At 45.1% G+C, this 21,514-nt stretch overlaps 1 protein-coding gene across 3 annotated transcripts in view; it reads right to left on the minus strand.

Annotated features, from left to right (window-relative positions):
• The window catches only part of LOC115139459 (kalirin-like), a 275,127-nt gene that overhangs the window by 66,581 nt on the left and 187,032 nt on the right, over positions 1-21,514 (minus strand). For all 3 annotated transcript variants that reach the window (XM_029676917.2, XM_065003517.1, XM_029677004.2), the window contains 8 exons: positions 18,529-18,695; positions 14,677-14,796; positions 11,271-11,489; positions 10,539-10,688; positions 5,905-6,019; positions 5,437-5,552; positions 5,085-5,207; positions 1,281-1,463 (listed from right to left, as the gene is read on the minus strand). In XM_029676917.2, coding sequence (XP_029532777.2) covers positions 1,281-1,463; positions 5,085-5,207; positions 5,437-5,552; positions 5,905-6,019; positions 10,539-10,688; positions 11,271-11,489; positions 14,677-14,796; positions 18,529-18,695 — 1,193 coding nt within the window. The remainder of the gene's footprint in view (positions 1-1,280; positions 1,464-5,084; positions 5,208-5,436; positions 5,553-5,904; positions 6,020-10,538; positions 10,689-11,270; positions 11,490-14,676; positions 14,797-18,528; positions 18,696-21,514) is intronic.

The raw sequence follows: 21,514 nt of genomic DNA on the forward strand, positions 1-21,514 counted from the left end.
TGGAGGAAACAGGTACAAAAGTATCTATATCTACAGTAAAACAAGTCCTATATCGACATAACCTGAAAGGCCGCACAGCAAGGAAGAAGCCACTGCTCCAAAACTGCCATAAAAAAAACAGACTACGGTTTGCAACTGCACATGGGGACAAAGATCATAGTTTTTGGAGAAATGTCCTCTGGTCTGATGAAACAAAAATAGAACTGTTTGGCCATAATGACCATCGTTATGTTTGGAGGAAAAAGGACGAGGCTTGCAAGCCCAAGAACACCATCCCAACCGTGAAGCACAGGGGTGGCAGCATGATGTTGTGGGGGTGCTTTGCTGCAGGAGGGACTGGTGCACTTCACAAAATAGGTGGCATTATGAGGTAGGAAAATGTGTGGATATATTGAAGCAAAATCGAAAAGACATCAGACAGGAAGTTAAGGCTTGGTCACAAATGGGTTTTCCAAATGGAAAATGACCCCAATCATACTTCCAAAGTTGTGGCAAAACGGCTTAAGGACAACAAAGTCAAGGTATTGGAGTGGCCATCACAAAGCCCTGACCACAATCCCATAGAAAATTTGTAGGCTGAACTGAAAAAGCATGTGCGAGCAAGGAGGCCTACAAACCTGACTCAGTTACACCAGCTCTGTCAGGAGGAATGGGCCAAAATTCACCCAACTTACTGTGGGAAGCTTGTGGAAGGCTACCCGTAACGTTTGATACAAGTTAAACAATTTAAAGGCAATGCTACCAAATACTAATTGAGTGTATGTAAACTTCTGACCCACTGGCAATGCGATGAAAGAAATAAAAGCTGAAATAAATCATTCTCTCTACTATTATTCTAATATTTCACATTCTTAAAATAAAGTGGTGATCCTAACTGACCTAAGACAGGGAATATTTACTAGGATTAAATGTCAGGAATTGTGGAAAAACTGAGTTTAAATGTATTTGGCTAAGGTGTATGTAAAACTTCCGACTTCAACTGTAAGTGTATTTGCAGGACCTTTCTAGTGGGGAGGTGACCTCTAAGGGAGTTATAACAACAGCAGCAGATGAAGGACTATCTTTACATTTAAGGGAGCACAAATTATAACTATCATATGTTGGACAAAATTTGTTTAGTTTCATACGTCCTTTGAAAACACACTCATTAGCAAGAGAAAGACTAAGCCTAATTAGTTGCCAGGGACTGTTATGTTATGTTTATGAATGAGCATTCACAGCAGGTGGGGTTAGCCCTAAACTCTATAGGGGCCTTACAGGGGCCCTCCAGGGGGCCTTACCTCGGAGCTGATGCCCAGTGATTTCTCCAGGCTGGAGCGATACTTCCCCATCCGGAGGGAAAAGTCTCGGTAGCGCTTGTCCACTGTGGTGACCCACTTCTTCAGCTCAATGACGTGCACATGTCCCTTCTCGACGAAGCTGTCTGCCAACTGAATGAGGAGCTTCACCTTCTCCTTGGTTTGCTGTAGGAAGCCCACAGAGAGATGAGTGTGTGTGTGTGTGTGTGTGTGTGTGTGTGTGTGTGTGTGTGTGTGACACGAGTGACACAAGTGACCAAGTGGTCATTCTCTCTTTCTCCCCTTACCCATCTGTCTATCGCCTCCTTTGAATTCCATGCTGTCACAGTTACCAGCCCTTTCAAGCTTAACATCCTTATCATTTATCGCCCTCCAGGTTCCCTCGGAGAGTTCATCAATGAGCTTGATGCCTTGATAAGCTCCTTTCCTGAGGACGGCTCACCTCTCACAGTTCTGGGCGACTTTAACCTCCCCACGTCTACCTTTGACTCATTCCTCTCTGCCTCCTTCTTTCCACTCCTCTCCTCTTTTGACCTCACCCTCTCACCTTCCCCCTCTACTCACAAGGCAGGCAATATGCTCAACCTCATCTTTACTAGATGCTGTTCTTCCACTAACCTCACTGCAACTCCCCTCCAAGTCTCCGACCACTACCTTGTATCCTTTTCCCTCTTGCTCTCATCCAACACTTCCCACACTGCCCCTACTCGGATGGTATCGCGCCGTCCCAATCTTCGCTCTCTCTCCCCCGCTACTCTCTCCTCTTCCATCCTATCATCTCTTCCCTCTGCTCAAACCTTCTCCAACCTATCTCCTGATTCTGCCTCCTCAACCCTCCTCTCCTCCCTTTCTGCATCCCTTGATTCTCTATGTCCCCCCTATCCTCCAGGCCGGCTCGGTCCTCCCCTCCTCCCGCTCCGTGGCTCGACGACTCATTGCGAGCTCACAGAACAGGGCTCCGGGCAGCCGAGCGGAAATGGAGGAAAACTCGCCTCCCTGCGGACCTGGCATCCTTTCACTCCCTCCTCTCTACATTTTCCTCTTCTGTCTCTGCTGCTAAAGCCACTTTCTACCACTCTAAAGTCCAAGCATCTGCCTCTAACCCTAGGAAGCTCTTTGCCACCTTCTCCTCCCTCCTGAATCCCCCGCTTGACCCTATTCCCTCCTCTCTTCTCCAGACCATTTCCGGAGACCTTCTCCCTTACCTCACCTCGCTCATCAACTCATCCCTGACCGCTGGCTACGTCCCTTCTGTCTTCAAGAGAGCGAGAGTTGCACCCCTTCTGAAAAAACCTACACTCGATCCCTCCGATGTCAACAACTACAGACCAGTATCCCTTCTTTTTTTTCTCTCCAAAACTCTTGAACGTGCCGTCCTTGGCCAGCTCTCCCGCTATCTCTCTCAGAATGACCTTCTTGATCCAAATCAGTCAGGTTTCAAGACTAGTCATTCAACTGAGACTGCTCTTCTCTGTATCACGGAGGCCCTCCGCACTGCTAAAGCTAACTCTCTCTCCTCTGCTCTCATCCTTCTAGACCTATCGGCTGCCTTCGATACTGTGAACCATCAGATCCTCCTCTCCACCCTCTCCGAGTTGGGCATCTCCGGCGCGGCCCACGCTTGGATTGCGTCCTACCTGACAGGTCGCTCCTACCAGGTGGCGTGGCGAGAATCTGTCTCCTCACCACTCGCTCTCACCACTGGCGTCCCCAGGGCTCTGTTCTAGGCCCTCTCCTATTCTCGCTATACACCAAGTCACTTGGCTCTGTCATAACCTCACATGGTCTCTCCTATCATTGCTATGCAGACGACACACAATTAATCTTCTCCTTTCCCCCTTCTGATGACCAGGTGGCGAATCGCATCTCTGCATGTCTGGCAGACATATCAGTGTGGATGACGGATCACCACCTCAAGCTGAACCTCGGCAAGACGGAGCTGCTCTTCCTCCCGGGGAAGGACTGCCCGTTCCATGATCTCGCCATCACGGTTGACAACTCCATTGTGTCCTCCTCCAAGAGCGCTAAGAACCTTGGCGTGATCCTGGACAACACCCTGTCGTTCTCAACTAACATCAAGGCGGTGGCCCGTTCTTGTAGGTTCATGCTCTACAACATCCGCAGAGTACGACCCTGCCTCACACAGGAAGCTGCACAGGTCCTAATCCAGGCACTTGTCATCTCCCGTCTGGATTACTGCAACTCGCTGTTGGCTGGGCTCCCTGCCTGTGCCATTAAACCCCTACAACTCATCCAGAACGCCGCAGCCCGTCTGGTGTTCAACCTTCCCAAGTTCTCTCACGTCACCCCGCTCCTCCGCTCTCTCCACTGGCTTCCAGTTGAAGCTCGCATCCGCTACAAGACCATGGTGCTTGCCTACGGAGCTGTGAGGGGAACGGCACCTCAGTACCTCCAGGCTCTGATCAGGCCCTACACCCAAACAAGGGCACTGCGTTCATCCACCTCTGGCCTGCTCGCCTCCCTACCACTGAGGAAGTACAGTTCCCGCGCAGCCCAGTCAAAACTGTTCGCTGCTCTGGCCCCCCAATGGTGGAACAAACTCCCTCACGACGCCAGGACAGCGGAGTCAATCACCACCTTCCGGAGACACCTGAAACCCCACCTCTTTCAGGAATACCTAGGATAGGATAAAGTAATCCTTCTCACCCCCCCTTAAAAGATTTAGATGCACTATTGTAAAGTGGCTGCTCCACTGGATGTCATAAGGTGAACGCACCAATTTGTAAGTCGCTCTGGATAAGAGCGTCTGCTAAATGACTTAAATGTAAATGTGTGTGTGTGTGTGTGTGTGTGTGCGTGCATAGGTGAGTTTGCATATATGTGTGTGTATTATAACATGTGTGTGTGTGTGCATGTAAGCATGATTGCGTGTGAGTCTTTCAATAATCTGTAGCCTCCACACTCCCCGTCAATGTCTAGGCTGACACTTGAGAGAGTGCAGACATCCCTCAGGAGAGATCTAACACTTGTTTGCTGCCTGAACCACTGATAATGCATTCGCGGTGAAATGCATCAGCAAGTGAAATTAGGAGGCTGCAAATTGCACAGAACAAAGCAGCAAGCATTGTTTTAAGGTGGAGATATGGTTCTTTTGTTGTAGTCATGCGCAATGCTCTTGGTTGGTCATCAATCAACAAGATAATTGTAAAAAACATGCTTATTTTATTTCATAATATATGTGTTATCCAGACAGAAAGGAGAAATAGGCAAAATAACATTTGGATTTAGAGCAATAAAGAAATTGAATAATTTAACTGAGCAAACCAGAAACCACTCAATATATACATTTAAACAATACTTTAAAACCATTTAAATACAACACAGAAATGTTGTGTTGGACTATAGCAGATGAAGAATCAATATCTTCTTAGACTGAGTATTTAACGGGTCAATATGTTAGTGTATCATGTCTGTTTGTAACAGTGTGTTTATATGTGAAAATGTGTTCGTATTATAAATTGTATTTTAATGTTTAAGGACTCTCGGAAGATTAGTCCAAATGAGGACTAAAAGAGAAGTGTTTAGTGTAAGTGTTTAGCTAATGTGATATGCAGGTAGAGGGTCAGCAGTAAGTGAGGGAGTCAGAGCAGACTCCGAACAGTAGCTCTAGGGTTGTGTCCCAAATGGTACCCTGTTCCCTATGTAGGGCACTTCTTTTGACCAGAGCTCTGATCAAAAGTAGTGCCCTACATAGGGAATAGAGTACCATTTGGGAAGCAGATGTGGGATGCAGACTATATCTGCTTCCCGGCACCAGCTCCATACCTTGGCGGAGACTCGGAATTCCTCATACTCCTTCAGTAGTTCCTGACTCCTCTCGCCGCTCTCTCCAGGGGAGGTGTGGGTGGAGAGGTAATACTCTCCTGTTTCCTGGATCCAGTCTAAAGCCTGTGGAGAGAGACATGGGGGGAAATTAGTGAAGTGAAGAGCTCCCTCATTCCATATTCTCTTCCTCTCTGCATGTCCTCTATCTTTCAACGTTGGCTGTGCTGGCCATCGAAAGCAAATAAAACCCCCACGTATTCCTGGCTGGGTCCAGTCCAGGAGGCCAGATGTTATGGACATGCAGTAAAAACACAGCACTCTGAGTGCTTGGGCTGCGTTCAGGAGAGCTCACCTGTTTGGCGCTGCGTTCAAACACCACGTACTGCTGGCACTGATCCAGGCGGCGTTTCTTCATGGTCCAAAAGTGCAGAACCCGGTTCTCCCTCTGGAGTAGCTCGTTGAGGATGGCTAAAGAGGAGAGGGAGGCCCGGGAGCACAGAAAGAAGTTAGCAGATCTTCAAATCACATTTTATTGGTTGCATACACATATTTCGTATATGTTATCGCAGGTGTAGTGAAATGCTTGTGCTCCTAGCTCCAACAGTGCAGTAATAACTAACAGTGGTGAATACTCCAGAGTTTCAAACAAAACCTCACTAGTCAATATAGAAACATAAGAAACGTTAGAAGTAAGTTTAACTGAAAGTAAACTGAATGTGAAAATAAATATGTACATTTCCTGAAGAAGAGGAGCCTGAAAAGAGTTAAGTGCCATTTGGGACAAACACCATGCTAGTCCAATAAGGCTGTTGTGACTGACCTTTAACCTGCTGCTCAGGTCCTCTGGCATGGCCTGAAGCACCAGGTATACCCACATTATTCCTGTGGATGTACTTCAGGAACACCTCAGCATTTCTCCTGGCCAATGTGCAAGCCTGTGGGACAAGAAAATACATTGTCGAACAGGTTCCTTGCAATGGACAATGTATCCACAACTACCATCAAAAATACAATGAGAGATTAGGATATTGCATGTGTATCTATCTTAAGACAACATACAGTTCATTCGGTAAGTATTCAGACACCTTGACTTTTCCACATTTTGTTACGTTAAAGCCTTATTCTGAAATGTCCTCATCAATCTTCACACAATACCCCATAACGATGAAGTGAAAACAGACATTTTTGCTAATTATAAAAATAAATGAAAAACCTTATTTACATGAGTATTCAGACCTTTTGCTATAACTCCAAATTTAGCTCAGGAGCATCCTGTTTCCATTGATCAACCTTAAAATGTTTCTACAACTTGACTGGAGTCCACCTGTGGTAAACTAAATTGACGGGACATGATTTGGAAAGGCACACACCTGTCTATATACGGTCCCACAGTTGACAATGCATGTCAGAGCAAAAACCCAAGCCATTAGGTTGAACGAATTGTCCGTAGAGCTCCGAGACAGGATTGTGTCGAGGCACAGATTACTGGGTACTGAAGGTCACCAAAAACACAGTGGCCTCCATCATTCTTAAATGTAAGAAGTTTGGAACCACCAAGACTCTTCCTAGAGCTGGCCACTCAGCCAAACTGAGCAATTGGGAGAGAGGGCCCTTGGTCTGACAGAGCTCCAGAGTTCCTCTTGAAAGCCCGCTTGGAGTTTCCTAAAAGGCACCTAAAGACTCTCAGACCATGAGAAACAAGATTCTCTGGTCTGATTAAACCAAGATTGAATTATTTGGCCTGAATCCCAAGCGTCAAGTCCGGAGGAAACCTGGCCCTATCTCTATGGTGAAGCATGGTGGTGGCAGCATCATGCTGTGGGGATGTTTTTCAGTGGCAGGGACTGTGAAATTAGTCAGGATCGAGGGAAAGATGACCAGAGCAAAGTACAGAGAGATGCCTGCTCCAGAGTGCTCAGGACCTCAGACTGGGGTGAAGGTTCACCTTCCAACAGGACAACGACCCTAAGCACACAGGAACGACAACGCAGGACTGACTTCAGGACAAGTTTCTGAATGTCCTTGAGTGGCCCAGCCAGAGCCCGGACTTGATCCCGTCCTAATATCTCTGGAGAAACCTGAAAATAGGTTTCCATCCAACCTGACAGAGCTTAAGAGGATCTGCAGAGAAGAATGGGAGGAACTCCTCAAATACAAGTGTGCCAAGCTTGTAGCGTCATACTCAAGAAGACTTGAGGTTGTAATCCCTGCCAAAGGCGTTTCAACAAAGTACTGAGTAAAGGTCTGACTACTTATGTAAATGTAATAACCTGTTTTTGCCTTGTCATTATGGGGTATTGTGTGTAGATCGATGAGGTATTTAAAAATATATATATTGTAGAGTAAGACAGTAACGTAATAAAACGTGGAAAAAGTGAGGCGGTCGGAATACTTTTTAAATGCGCTGTGGATACATCACTGTTAACATGGTTATTTGTTTTTGTTTGACAACAAGTAAACTGGCATCCACAACATGGACATGGTGGACATGTATTCCAGCTCTGTAAAGGGAAAATAAATATGTAACCAAACAGCTACGTGTTGCAGAATAACGATGAGCTCTACTGAAAAGAATCAGACAGACAGAACAGCATCAGTTCAGGGTCTGTGAATATGGAGCAAATGAATGATCAATAGAACATGGGTTACGTCCCAAATGGCACCCAATTCCCTATAGTGCACTACTTTCCATGCAGCACTCATGACTGTTTTGGGAAATGTGTTCCCATCCCCCTGGGTGATTCTTAGGAGCTGGGGGGAGTAGGGTGAAGTTGCCCCTAGCTGATCTTGGGTCAGCTTTGCATTTCTCCCAGCTGATCTTTCCTGCATTTTCCTAGGTACAGATATAGGATCAAATTCCTCTCCCTCAATCCTACCCTTAACCATTAGTGGGGGAAATGCGGAACTGACCCAATATCAGATTCCAGGGGCAACTTCACCCTCCCCAGGGAGGCGTCAGAAACACTTCAAAAAAGAAATGAAAATATAAGGCCACATTATGGCTGAGAAGAAGCAGCCGGAGTAATGGCAGCTGGTAGAGCTTTATGAGTTAATGCAACATGGCGGCAACTTTAAGACACAATAACTGTTTGAACAGTTTCATACTACAGCGGATGAAAGAGCGGAAGGAGCGCGGAGGTGTGGAAATGGACAGCTAGGAAGAAGGAAAGGAGCGGAGTGTAGAGGGAAGCAGAGTGCTGAGAAAGATTGTAAAGTACAAAAAGATAAAAACATACTCCGGTAGGTCAGAAATTGAACCTGACGAGAGTAAAGATGAATTACCTACGGTGGCAGGTGTGGTGAAGACCACAGAGTTCAAGCCTCGCCCTGATGATGACAAAGATGATTCCGGTGCAGTAGGAGTGAGATTTTTGGAGAGAATGGATTGCCTTCTGGCTGATCCATATGTGGTGTCAGGTTGGGTGGAGAAGAGGTTGGGGACTGTTGAATTGGTGAAAGTAACTCGAAGTGGACTCGTGATTGCTTTTTTGTGTGTCTTCCGTCCAGAGGGAGCGGGTGCTCAGCACAATGCGCCTCAGGACAGGACCTGTGACTTGCTTTGATATGGAGCGGGTTGCTGTTGAAAGGAGTGATAACTGGGGTGGCATTTAAATGTTAAGGAGGATCAACTGAAATGGAAGATTGCCGGTGTTTGTGACACCCGCCGTTTGCTGTGACGCAGACACGGTGGAGAGCATGGTGAACCACAGAAGACACCATCTGTCCTGCTGAGTTTTAATGCAGAGTCTTTACCCGACAGTCAAGTTAGGAGGTTTCAGTTATCCCGTGAGAGCTTTTGTCCCGAACCCATTACAGTGTTTTAGGTGCCAAGCTTATGATCATGTTGCAGCAGTGTGTAGGAGGGACATTCCTAAATGTGAGAAGTGTGCAAGAGGGCATGAGTCAAAGGAATGTGTAGTATCATTGGAAAATGCTGTGTGTGTTAATTGTAGGAGTACCCATGTTGCTGGAGATCAGAAGTGTCCGGTGAGAGAAAGATAGATCGAGGTTGCCAGGGTCAGAGTAGTACAGAAGATGTTGTATGCTGAGGCATTGAAGAAAGTAGTAGAGGAAGATGGTACATGGTGAGGGATCCTAAAGGGCTCCCTGTGAGTAGGCAAAGGGCAATAGAGAGTGACAGGAATAACATGTGCTTCAGTAAGGTTGGCTTCTTAGCCATGGTTATCAACACAGACAATTTACTTAACAAAATATAAATGCAACATGTAAAGGGACCCAGAAATTTCCCCCAAAAAGTTATTTCTCTAAAATGTTGTGCACAAATTTGTTTAAATCCCTTTTAGTCAGCATTTCACCTTTGGTAAGATAATCCATCCACCTGACAGGTGTAGCATTTCAAGAAGCTGAATAAACAGCATGATAATTACACTTGTGCACCGTGTGCTGGGGACAATAAAAGGATACTCCAAAATGTGCAATTTTGTCAGACAAAAACACAATGCCATAGATGTCTCAAGTTTTGAGGGAGTGCACAATTGGCATGCTGATTGCAGGAATGTCCACCAGAGCTGTTGCCAGAGAATTTCATGTTAATTTCTCTACCATAAGCTGCCTCCAACGTCGTTTTAGAGAATTTGGCAGTACGTCCAACCGGCCTTACATCCGCAGACCACATGTAACCGTGCCAGTCCAAGACCTCCACATCGGGCTTTTCCCCTGAGGGATCATCTGACACCAGCCACCTGGACAGCTGATGAACCTGAGTAGTATATCTGTCTGTAAATAAAGCTATTTTGTGGGGAAAAACTCATTCTGATTGGCTAGGCCTGGCTCCCCAGTGGGTGGGCCTTACTCCCAAGTGGGAGGGCATAGCCCACCCATGGTTGCGCCCCTCCCCAGTAATGTGAAATCCATAGATTATGGCCTAATGAATTGATTGAAATTGACTGATTTCCTTATATGAACTGTAACTCAGTAAAATCGTTGAAATTGTCACGTTGCGATTTTGTTTCTTCAGGTGGCAGCTGCAGAGAGGTACTTGGGTGTATGAGGTTTTACTGCAGAAGAGTTACAAGGTGTGTTGAACGATAGTGTCCCGCCCTGTAGGATCAGATAGGGCCAAGTGGTGGAATAGCGTGTGAGGCTTTATTAATGGGTGTAGGGTTACTTGGTAGGGCAATATTTCGTCCCTTTCCCAATTATCATTCCCTACCATATTAGTTTCACAAAGTGTAATGAATTTATAGAACAGTAGGCAGACACAGCCCACACATTAGACGGTGGTGACGGTTAGCTAGCTACGTTCATCTGTTTTTTGTTAACATTGTAGCTAAATGGGATTGCTAGCTCGCTACTTAATTATTCGTACTATATACTAATTGTCTGTGTTTGTTTGTTATTTTCTTTGCAGACGATCATGATATACCGGCACAGACAAATGAGGCACAGGGAAAAGGGCGCCATTTGAGACGGAACCATTCTTCTCTGCTGTACCTTGAGGAAGGCTTCCTTCTGCTCCAGGTGTTTGCTGATGAGGGGGATGACATGGTCCGTCTCAGCCATGGCTCCCAGCTTGTCATGGCCACCACACCAGTCCTCATCTCGCCTGTACTCTTGCTCCAGACTCTCCAGCACACTGCATACCTGAGGAGGGCACAGTCATCTCAGTTAGTCCTCACAATAGGTCACACACAGTTTCGAGGTGCCAAGGAACCAGAAGTACAGCCGTTATGCAGCCTTTTCCGTCTTTGAGTTTAAAAAATAAATACAAATAATGTACCTTTATTTCACGAGGCAAGTCAGTTAAGAACAAATACTTATTTACAATGACGGCCTAGGAACAGTGGGATAACTGCCTTGTTCAGGGACAGAACGGCAAGATTTTGACCTTCTTAGCTTGAGGATTCGATCTAGCAACCTTTCAGTTACTGGCCCAAAGCTCTAACGACTAGGCTACCTGCCGCCCAGTTTAACCAAACACAAAACCACATCATCCTCTGTGTCTTTTCATTTTATTAAAGGAGTGGGAATTCATATTTTTTTATTGTTTATTGAGGATATAGCTAGAGACAGGATGATGTGATTAAAGAGAGAACGCCTCTCAAGTAGGCCCTCCACCACCATTTGTCTTAATGGATGGGAAATGCTTGAGGCGGTTTTTGAGTGATTCAGCTAAAACTAAAAACAATTCAGGGAGCACTGCGTGTGGGTGGGGTGGACACACACCTGCTCTGAGGTCTTGTAGAAGGCCACAGAAGCGTTGACCAACTTGAGTCGATCCTCCATCTTGAGCATGAGCTGCTGCCAGTGCATGGCCACCTTCTCGGCGCAGGCCCGTATGCCGTCCGGGTCAAAGTGGCCCGCCTGAAGCATGACCTCAGCCTTCTGCTGCACCTGCAGGGCACTCTGGTGGGTCTTCTGGAGGGAATTGGCATGAAACAGGGACTGAGGGGACAGAGAGAGAGATGGTTGTTTAGGGTCAGGGTAAGTGAGGGGTCAATGTTACATGATCGTGTCTTAATTGTAATGTACATGGTAAATATGAAGTTTTTGAACATGTGCTTTAAAAAAAAATGTTTTAACATGTGCTAAGACTTGAGATCGTTTCATGTTTACATTTTTCTTCTACAATTATGTTTTTTGGGGGCTGAGAGAACATTCACTAAGTGCGTCATTGGAGCATGTCGAAACTGAGAGGTTCAAAAGAAAGGGTAGCGCTGCTTTCGGATCAGCTTTCCACATTCAAATCTTACCTTAATTACTTCATAATACTGATGACGGATCAGCTCCTAGAGAGATATTATCACCTATGGCTGCACATACAGAGGTGGCTTATTCTAACGCTCACCCAATAATGATGCACTAAATCACAGATTTGGCATATCATTGCGCATGTTGTTACACACCATGAAATATATTGAGACAGAAGGCTACAATTTGCACAACTTCAATATGATTTCCTATAGGCCTACTGTATTTATCTTTTAATGTAGTCATCTCGGTTTTCACTTGAAGCATGTTTTCATCCCTCCGCATGTTTAACAATGGCCAACTTTGTATCTGTTGGCAACTTCTGAAGTTTTCAGCGGTCACAGAGAGACAGACGAACGTCTTGATTCCATGTTTGGCGGAGAGAGGGGCAAAAGAAAGCATCTAACAGCTGTGCTACGTTGTCTGAGGCAGGTGCTAAATAACAAGCGTTTTTCAAGTTCCAACTTTTTCTAGCTGTTTCCCAAAAATGTACGGCTCGAAAAGATTTAATGACGCTCCTACGATGGTTCTAATTATGAACTTAGCCATAAGATGCTTTTGGGAAACTGGGCCTGGTCAATAGTAGTGCAAGGTATGGGAAATAGGGTGCCATTTGTGATGTTCCCTAGTCTGCCGACTTCCTCTCCTATTTTTTCATCATCTCACATACGTATGTCCTCTAGGAAGGAAAGATTCAGTTGTAACCGTGTCAAACGGCTGCCTGTTTCTGTTGCTTGGCTAGTCAGCAGCATCACAAAGGAAGAAATACATCTACATTTAAGAGGTACCGAATGCACGTTTTTACAAGTGTACTCAATCTTACGGAATTCAATCCTGACAGGCAAACTACCATGTTGTGCTTTCCCTGCCAGATCCAGGCCTGGTTTACAACTATAAATTCACCAGAGATAACCAACGCAGGAGAAACGGAAAGGATGCAGTCAAGAGTCATTCAACATTTCTGCACTTACACAAGAAGGAATACAGTATTTAACTTTTAGTTACTACTTTGAATCAAAAATATGATGATTTGTGTATTGTCAAAAACAAAGCAAAGTTCAGGAATTGTCTCCAAACAGAATGCGATCAATTGAGTATGTCTTTTGAATTGAGTTTGAAAATTCCATTTGAAATATTTATTGAATCGGTACAACAAGGCAATGTACCGTTACATAACAAACATGGACTTTCCTCACTGGATGACTCCTGTTACCCAACACTATAGGCCTTCCTACACTATACCATGGAGCATGCTTGCACTACGTTCGCCCTGGGCCCATAGGGCTTTGGTCAAAAGTGGTGCACTACAGTATATAGGGAATAGGGTGCCATTTGGGATGCACACCAGGCAACTGGTCCACAGCTAATGGAGGGTAACTCCTCAGGGAATGACAGGAACAGCCATACACCTTTCCTAAAGCATCCATCTCAGAGGAGTATTATACCAAATAACGGTTGTTGGATTCCTGTAGTGTAGAACGCTCTGCCAATGCAGTTACCTTAACAATATCCATTTAGCATCTAATATGATACACTACAAGAACAAAAGTATGGTGACACCCTTTCAAATGAGTGGATTCAGCTATTTCAGCCACAACCGTTGCTGACAGGTACACAAGAAATGTTCGTCGGGAGATTCATGAAATGGGTTTCCATGGCCGAGCAGCCGCACACAAGCCTAGGATGCCCATGCGCAAAGCCAAGGGTCGGCTGGAGTGGTGTAAAGCTCGCCGCCATTGGACTCTGGAGTGATGAATCACGCTTCACCATTTGGCAGTCCGACGGAAGAATCTGTGTTTGGCGGATACCAGGAGAACACTACCTGCCCCAATGCATAGTGCCAACTGTAAAGTTTGGTGGAGGAGGAATAATGGTCTGGGGCTGTTTTTCATGGTTCGGGCTAGGCCCCTTAGTTCCAGTGAAGGAAAATCTTAACAACAGCATACAATGACATTCTAGACGATTCTGTGCTTCCAACTTTGTGATAACAGTTTTGGGGAAGGCTCTTTCCTGTTTCAGCATGACAATACCCCCGTGCACAAAGCAAGGTCCATACAGACATGGTTTGTCGAGATCGGTGTGGAAGAATTTGACTGGCCTGCACAGAGCCCTGACCTCAACCCCATCGAACACCTTTGGGATGAATTGGAACGCCAGCTGCGAGCCAGGCCTAATCGGCCAACATCAATACCCAACCTCACTAATGCTCTTGTGGCTGAATGGAAGCAAGTCCCCACAGCAATGATCCATCATCTAGTGGAAATAATGCCCATGATTTTGGAAAGATGTTTGACGATTGATACATGTAGTGTCTCAACCGGCTGGTTGAGCACATTTTTACCTTGCTTTTTATCCTTTTTACATGTTAACTATTTATTTTCACATTCCTACTATTCAAGGTCTCTACTAACAGGAAGAGCTTATTTTCATTCCCACAAATGGATTCAGAGCTGTGCTGGACGGGATTCAGGACACACGCATGCATGCTCGCACAAAAGAATGCACTGGAACAGGCCACTGGGCCTCCGGTACCAGGCTCCAGTTCTCAGAGTGAGAGCCACGGCAGAGCCTGTGTGTGCTGATACAGGACTTTACCGGGCAGCCCCATCCTGTGTGTGTGTGTGTGTGAGCGTTTGCCGTCATGCTCAGACCAGCAGCTATTTAAAGAGCTGAACGAAAACAAGCAGTGCACTGGTGTTGAGAGAGAATGTTTGTGTGTGTGTGTGTGTGTGACTAAGCGTGTATGGAGTTTACACCAAATATATGTGTATGTTTGTGTATGTGTGTGTGCGTGCGCCCATGCGTGTGTATGTAGTTTCATGACAGCGCACATTGAAGTGATTAGCCTTGTCAGTCTGGTTTGGCGGGGGGAAGCAGTTACCTCGATGGCCAGCTGGAACTGTTCATGCTCCCTCTGGAGTTGCTCTGCCTCTGACAGCGAGCTGGCATTCACCATGCTGGCATTCAGCATGGAATCCCCATTCCGGATCCAGCCCAGGACCTGCACAGGACACACAGAGTAGGAGTACAGTTAGGCCTGGGCCAGAAGAGGCTGGTGAGGGTAGGACGGCTCATAATAATGGCTGTAATTTGGTGAATAGAATGGCATCAAACACATGGAAACATGTTGTTCCTGTGTTTTTCATACCATTCCAATTATTCTGTTCCAGCTACTACTATTATATGAGCCTGTACTCCGACTTAAAGTGCCACCAGCCACCACTGGTGGGCAAACGTTCTGGGCAAACATCAGCTCGCAGGAAGCTATGGTCAATGTGGCTTGAAGAACTCTGGATTATTGGTTGGCGTCACGTAACATAATACAGTACACATAATGTCACTTTCTTTATGAGCATGAAGATACTCAGACATGGTTAACTGTAAACAGCAGTTGAAAACCTAAGGATGGATTTAGAAATACACAAAGTCATTTAGACAGAGCTTATGTAATACATATCTAATGCAATCCCAAAATCAAGCATGAAATACAACTAGAGGCACAAAGCGCTTCAGAACAGTTTAGCTTCATAAAAGCACACATTTTTGGCATAGTTCGACATAAACAAGGGAATAAACTAGGATTAGCAGTAGTATTTTCTTCACGGGCATTTAACTATTAGATATTACATATGTTCCCTTTTGTTCATTTAGGAATCCCACGAGGGATTAGAAACATGGATTGTTTTTCCTCTCTAGCTTCCTAAAACTCAGAGACCCCCAGGTCAGGGGGATACTGAGGATGGCTAATCTCTACCACCCTCTTTCTTTCTTTCTTTCTCTCGCTCTCTCTTTCTGTCGGTCTGTCTCTGTACGTGTCTGTCTGTCCCTTCCCAGAAGCCTCCTTCAGAGATACTCTGCGACAATCAGGCTTATTTCCTGCCTTCCTTCCATTAGAGTGCATCATGCAAAGTGGAGCCTCTTCACTCCCAAATCCCCGGTGACAGCAGTTTTGGCCCTCAATTACTACAGCCCAAATGAGAATAGTGCAGAATGCGGCTAGCGCGAGGCGAGACACCGAGGATGGTGTGAGGGAAGTTAGCAGCCATCTGGGAACACCTTCCGAATACTGAGTTGCGCAATCCATGTATCAATCGTCTCAAGGCTTAAAAATCCTTCTTTAACCTGTCTCCTCCCCTTCACCGATAATAACTGAAGTGGATTTGACAAGTGACATCAATAAGGGATCATGGCTTTCACCTAGATTCACCTTGTCAGTCTATGTCATGTTAAGGTGTTCTTAATGTTTTTCATAGTCAGTGTACGCGTGTCACTACCACTGCCACAAACACAATTCATGATTTACGGAAACTGCAGCATTTTTTCGGCTGAGACGTGTTTCGTCTGGAAATATTATCCAATATATATATATATATCAATTTCATTTGATATTGAGGCTGAATAATTAAATAGTAGATTTAATATTGACTATAAGAAGTGATTTGCTATGTGGATCGCCAGGTTGAATTCAGTCTGAGAGACCGATCCAGCATATTTTAATCATCCATCTGTATTTCCACAGTTTGTATTTCTTGAATAGTGAATACTGAATGTGCCCTCTGTCAAACTGACATTCAGATTAAAATGTCCTCAACGAGCTGCTCTCTCAGACTGGCGTCCCAAATGGCACCCTATTCCCTACATTGTGCCCTACCTTTGCCCTGGTCAAAAGTCATGTACTATGTCAGGAATAAGGTACCATTTGGGGCGCAACTTCAGAGTGACACAGATGATACTTTACTAGCCTGTCGGAGGATGATTAAATAACCACAACAGCTGAAGAAAATGCATTTCAAGTTTAGTGTTTTTCAATGGCACTGGCATACATTGAGTTGACATTTGACCCTAAAAGCAGAAAAGTAGTTAGAAACATGTTTGAGTGAAAAGCAGCTGATACAAGCCAAACATTGAACCACTGCTGGCAGCCATGCACTCACACCGACTGTTTGATGTAGGGTGTATCCTGCTGCGTTCTCCCATTGTGTGTGTGTGTGTGTGTGTGCGTGCGTGTGTGTGCGCTGGAAACAGCTATGGACTCTCACCAGTCCAGTTCACCCTAATTAGCCATAGAGTGTTTGCGAGTGCAGATACAGTGCCTTCAGAAAGTATTCACACCCCTTGACCTTTTCCACATTTTGTTGTGTTACAGCCTGAATTTTAAATTCATTAAATTGAGATTTTGTGTCACTGGTATACACACAATACCCCATAACGTCAAAGTGGAATTATGTTTTCTGAAATGTTTACAAATTAATACAAAATGAAGAGCTTAAATGTCTTGAGTCAATATGTATTCAACCCCTTTGCTATAGCAAGTCTAAATATGTTCAGAAGTAAACATTTGCTCAACAAGTCACATGATAAATGGCATGTGTACAATAACAGGGGTTAACAGGATTTTTGAATAACTACCTCATCTCTGTACCCTACACATCATTATCTGTAAGGTCCCTCATTCGAGCAGTGACTTGCACACACAGATTCAACCACAAAGACCAGGGAGGTTTTGCAATGCCTCACAAAGAAGCGAACCTATTGGTAGATGGGTAAAAAATCAAACAAAAGCAGACACTGAATATCCCTTTGAACATGGTGAAGTAATTAATTACACTTTGGATAGTGTATCAATACACCCAGTCACTACAAAGATACAAGCATCCTTCCAAACTCAGTTGCCGGAGAGGAAGGAAACCGCTCAGGGATTTCCCCCTGAGGCCAATGGTGACTTTAAAACAGTTACAGAGTTTAATGGCTGTGATAGGAGAAAACTGAGGATGGATCAACAACATTGTAGTTACTCCACAATACTAACCTAAATGACAGACTAAAAATAAGTTTAAAAAATAAAAATATTCCAAAACATGCATCCTGTTTGCAATAAGGCACTAAAATAAAACTGCAACAAAATATGGCAAAGAAATGTACTTTATGTCCTGAGAAAAAAAGTGTTATGTTTTGGGAAAATCCAATACAACACGTCACTGAATACCACTCTTCATATTTTTGTTATGGATGTTCTTGTCTTCAGCAAGGACCAGGGAGTCTACTTTCCAACAGAGAGTAGGAGACAAATGCACCTTTCAGCAAGACTATAGCCTAAAACACAAGGCCAAATATGCACTGGAGTTGCTTACCAAGATAACATTGAATGTTCCTAAATGGCCTAGTTACAGTTTTAACTTAAATCGGCTTGAAAATATATGGCAGGACTTGAAAATGGCGGTCTAGCAATGATCAACAACCAACTTGACAGAGCTTGAAGAAATGTTGTACATTCCAGGTGTGCAAAGCTCTTAGAGACTTACCCAGAAAGACTCACAGCTGTAATCGCTACCAAAGGTGATTTTAACATTTGAGTCAAGGGTGTGAGATATTCCTGCATTTAATTTTCAATAAACTTGCAAACATTTCCAAACATTTGTTTTCACTTTGTCATTATAGGGTATTGTGTATCACAGGAGGATGGTGGCACCTTAATTGGGGAGGAATGGTATCAACAACATCAAACACATGGTTGCCATTCCATTCGCTCCGTTCCAGCCATTATTATGAGCCGTCCTCCCCTCAGCAGCCTCCACTGTTGTGTATAGATGGGTGAGAAAAACATGTATTTAATCCACTTAGAATTCAGGCTGTAACACTGCAAAATGATATGGAATAAGTCAAGGGGTATAAATACTTTCTGACGGCACTGCACATTATGAGCGTGTGTATGTGCGTGCGTACTCCCACCCACCTGTTTGACCTCTGACTGCAGGTGGCGGAGCTGCAGACACTCCTGCAGTCTCTTCTGGGTCTGGTCAGCGCTGACGTCCAGCTCATGCTGCTTCTCATGGAGGAACTCCAGCAGCTCCTGGACCTGAGTGGCCAGATCCACTTCTTTTTCCCCAGTCAGCTCAATGCCTGTACCACCACAAGGAACTACTGTCAACACGACCACATGAAACCATACAGTCACATATAGTTACATTCCATAAGTTAGCCTATTCGGGTTGTCGGGTTTTAAAGGTTCTGCTCTTCTTCCTGTCAGCAGACCTGAACGCTAAGACCAAATTGTATTGGATTTGTTTGAGTGTTCACCCTACCACTGGGCAACAGGAGTGGCTGCAGACCCTTTGTGGTATATATGAAGGATGTGTTATAAACTGTAGCACTAGGTGGCGCTAGTCCACCAGTCCTTCTCCATTTCAATCTGCCGTGTTCCTTCTCAATTAACAAATTAAATCACCCTACTTAAAAAGACAACACTTCCCTTCAATGTCTAATTAAATAATGACTGTGATTACCCCTAAACCCCGGGGTTATCAAGTCTATCCCAAATGGAACCCTATTCCCTATGATGCACAACGTTTGACCTGAGCTAGGAGGAGCACCACTCCAAAAACCTGCAATGAAACTGTCCATACTGTAAATGCACACTATAAAATGTGACACTAGTACAGCTGGCTATTTTAACCTCCCATCCTGAAATATTGTCTAGAGCCCAGCACAAACCTTTGGAGGGCTTAAGTCTCCATTGGTCCCGACTGAAGGGGATGTCACAGTCCACACAGTCCATGAAGGGCACACGAGGGTGGCCCAGATTTCAGCTCCACCCCCCTCCCTCCCCTTCCACCCCCCTCTTGGCACAGAGTGATGGCTGGCACGGTGGATGCTCCTCACCCCTCTGGTGTGTGTGAGGGGGGCTATGGGGAGGTGGTGTGGGCGCGTCCCAAATGGCACTCCATTCCATATTAAGTGCACTACTTTTGACCCGGGCTCATAGGGCTCTGGTCAAAAGTAGTGTATTATATAGGGAATAGAGTACAATTTGCGATGCAGCTCAGGCCTCGTATTAAGCCCCATGCAGTGCAGTGGGGAGGGTAAGAGGATTGTGCTGAGGGAGAAGGAAAGCCATGCTTTTTTAACCTAATTCCTGACTCCTCTCTCTCCAGATGGTTAACTCCAGATTCGACCCAGCACCTCTGATGCTGCCTCCCTCCACCCCATCCTACCTATCAACTCCTTCCACTTGGCCCAAGTCAGGTGACCTCTGCTCTCTCTCAGTTGGAAGGGCAGCACATTCTCAGTCACATCAATGCTCCTGTCCCAATCTCTGAACCCGCAGACACAATAGGAGTCTTACAGCCAGAAACAGACTGGCAAATTTCAGATGGGCTTTTTCATTTTTAGCCCAGCCGGCATGTCTAAATAATTTTTTTAGTTGTTGTGCAGAATGATCATTGTTTGGCTAATAATGGGAGCCTGAAGGGAAGAAATGGGACTGTTTTTGGGCCTTCAAGACAAAAAAATGCAGCTGTGTTAGAAAAGGCTGGACCTCAGCTAGAAAGGTGGCTGTCAGAAGTATTACAATGTAAACATACTTTTAATCTGCATATTTCAAGACATGGCATATGGGGGTGTAGTGAGATACCCAATGGACTGGACGATTCTCTTCTCATCACTCATCTTGAAAAAACGTATACTTAAAACTTGAAATATGTATATACTAAAAACTTGGAAATCAATCAACCCACCATCAACAGAATGGAAAAATCGAGTGATTTATTATTAAAATATTGAAATAGCACGGGCGACCGAGAAAAACAAATTGATACAATTTAAGGCCTAGTGGCAAACAATCATGCAGGCACTAGGGATGGGGGTGTGGCCAGGCACTATGGGGATGGGGGTGTGGCCAGGCACTAGGGATGGGGGTGTGGCCAGGCACTAGGGATGGGGGTGTGGCCAGGCACTAGGGATGGGGGTGTGGCCAGGCACTAGGGATGGGGTGTGGCCAGGCACTAGGGATGGGGGTGAGGCACTGGGATGGGGGTGGCCAGGCACTAGGGATGGGGGTGTGGCCAGGCACTAGGGATGGGGGTGTGGCCAGGCACTAGGGATGGGGGTGTGGCCAGGCACTAGGGATGGGGGTGTGGCCAGGCACTAGGGATGGGGGTGTGGCCAGGCACTAGGGATGGGGGTGTGGCCAGGCACTAGGGATGGGGGTGTGGCCAGGCACTAGGGATGGGGGTGTGGCCAGGCACTAGGGATGGGGGTGTGAGCTTGCGATTCTGGGCAGATGAGATGTAATCAATGTTTGTGTGCGTCTGTAAGTTCTTGTTCGTATGTATAAGTTTGTAAATGGAGTAAAAAAAACACAAAATACAAAAAGAAAAAAGAAAGTTAAAGGAGAAATGCTTCAACCTAAAAAAAAAAAAAGGAAGGCCTTAAAAATGGTCAAAGACTCCAGCCACCCAAGACATAAACATAACACCGGGAAGTGTTATAAGCATTAGAAAGTATATATACTGTAAATAGGCACATGTCTGGATTTGATTAGAGCTTTGATCTAGCCTGATGCAACCTGAGCCTGATGAGCCATCCATAAAAAAAGAAATGATGAGCCCTACATTAAAGTCATTTAATGATCCCCAAAAACAAATTATTGTGCCGTTATCCAACACAAACACGATATAGGCTACAACACATTACGCACAACAGAAAAAAAAGCCCATAGATGTAGCTAGCTATATGCTCTCTTGGGTAAATAAATGAAACCAGCTCCAGTAGGCGAATCTGTTTTAGTGTGAACTGTATTACTGTACTGTATTGTATCATACGGACTGTTGAAACCATGATAAAGCGGGGAGAGAACATGTGATTCTGGTGCAGCACATGCAGCCTACAAAGTTACAAGTATAAACTAGCTAATTTGATTGTTATTTAGAAATTTAATTAGG

The sequence above is a fragment of the Oncorhynchus nerka genome, linkage group LG1 (genome assembly GCF_034236695.1).
Source record: "Oncorhynchus nerka isolate Pitt River linkage group LG1, Oner_Uvic_2.0, whole genome shotgun sequence".
Lineage (NCBI taxonomy): Eukaryota > Metazoa > Chordata > Actinopteri > Salmoniformes > Salmonidae > Oncorhynchus > Oncorhynchus nerka.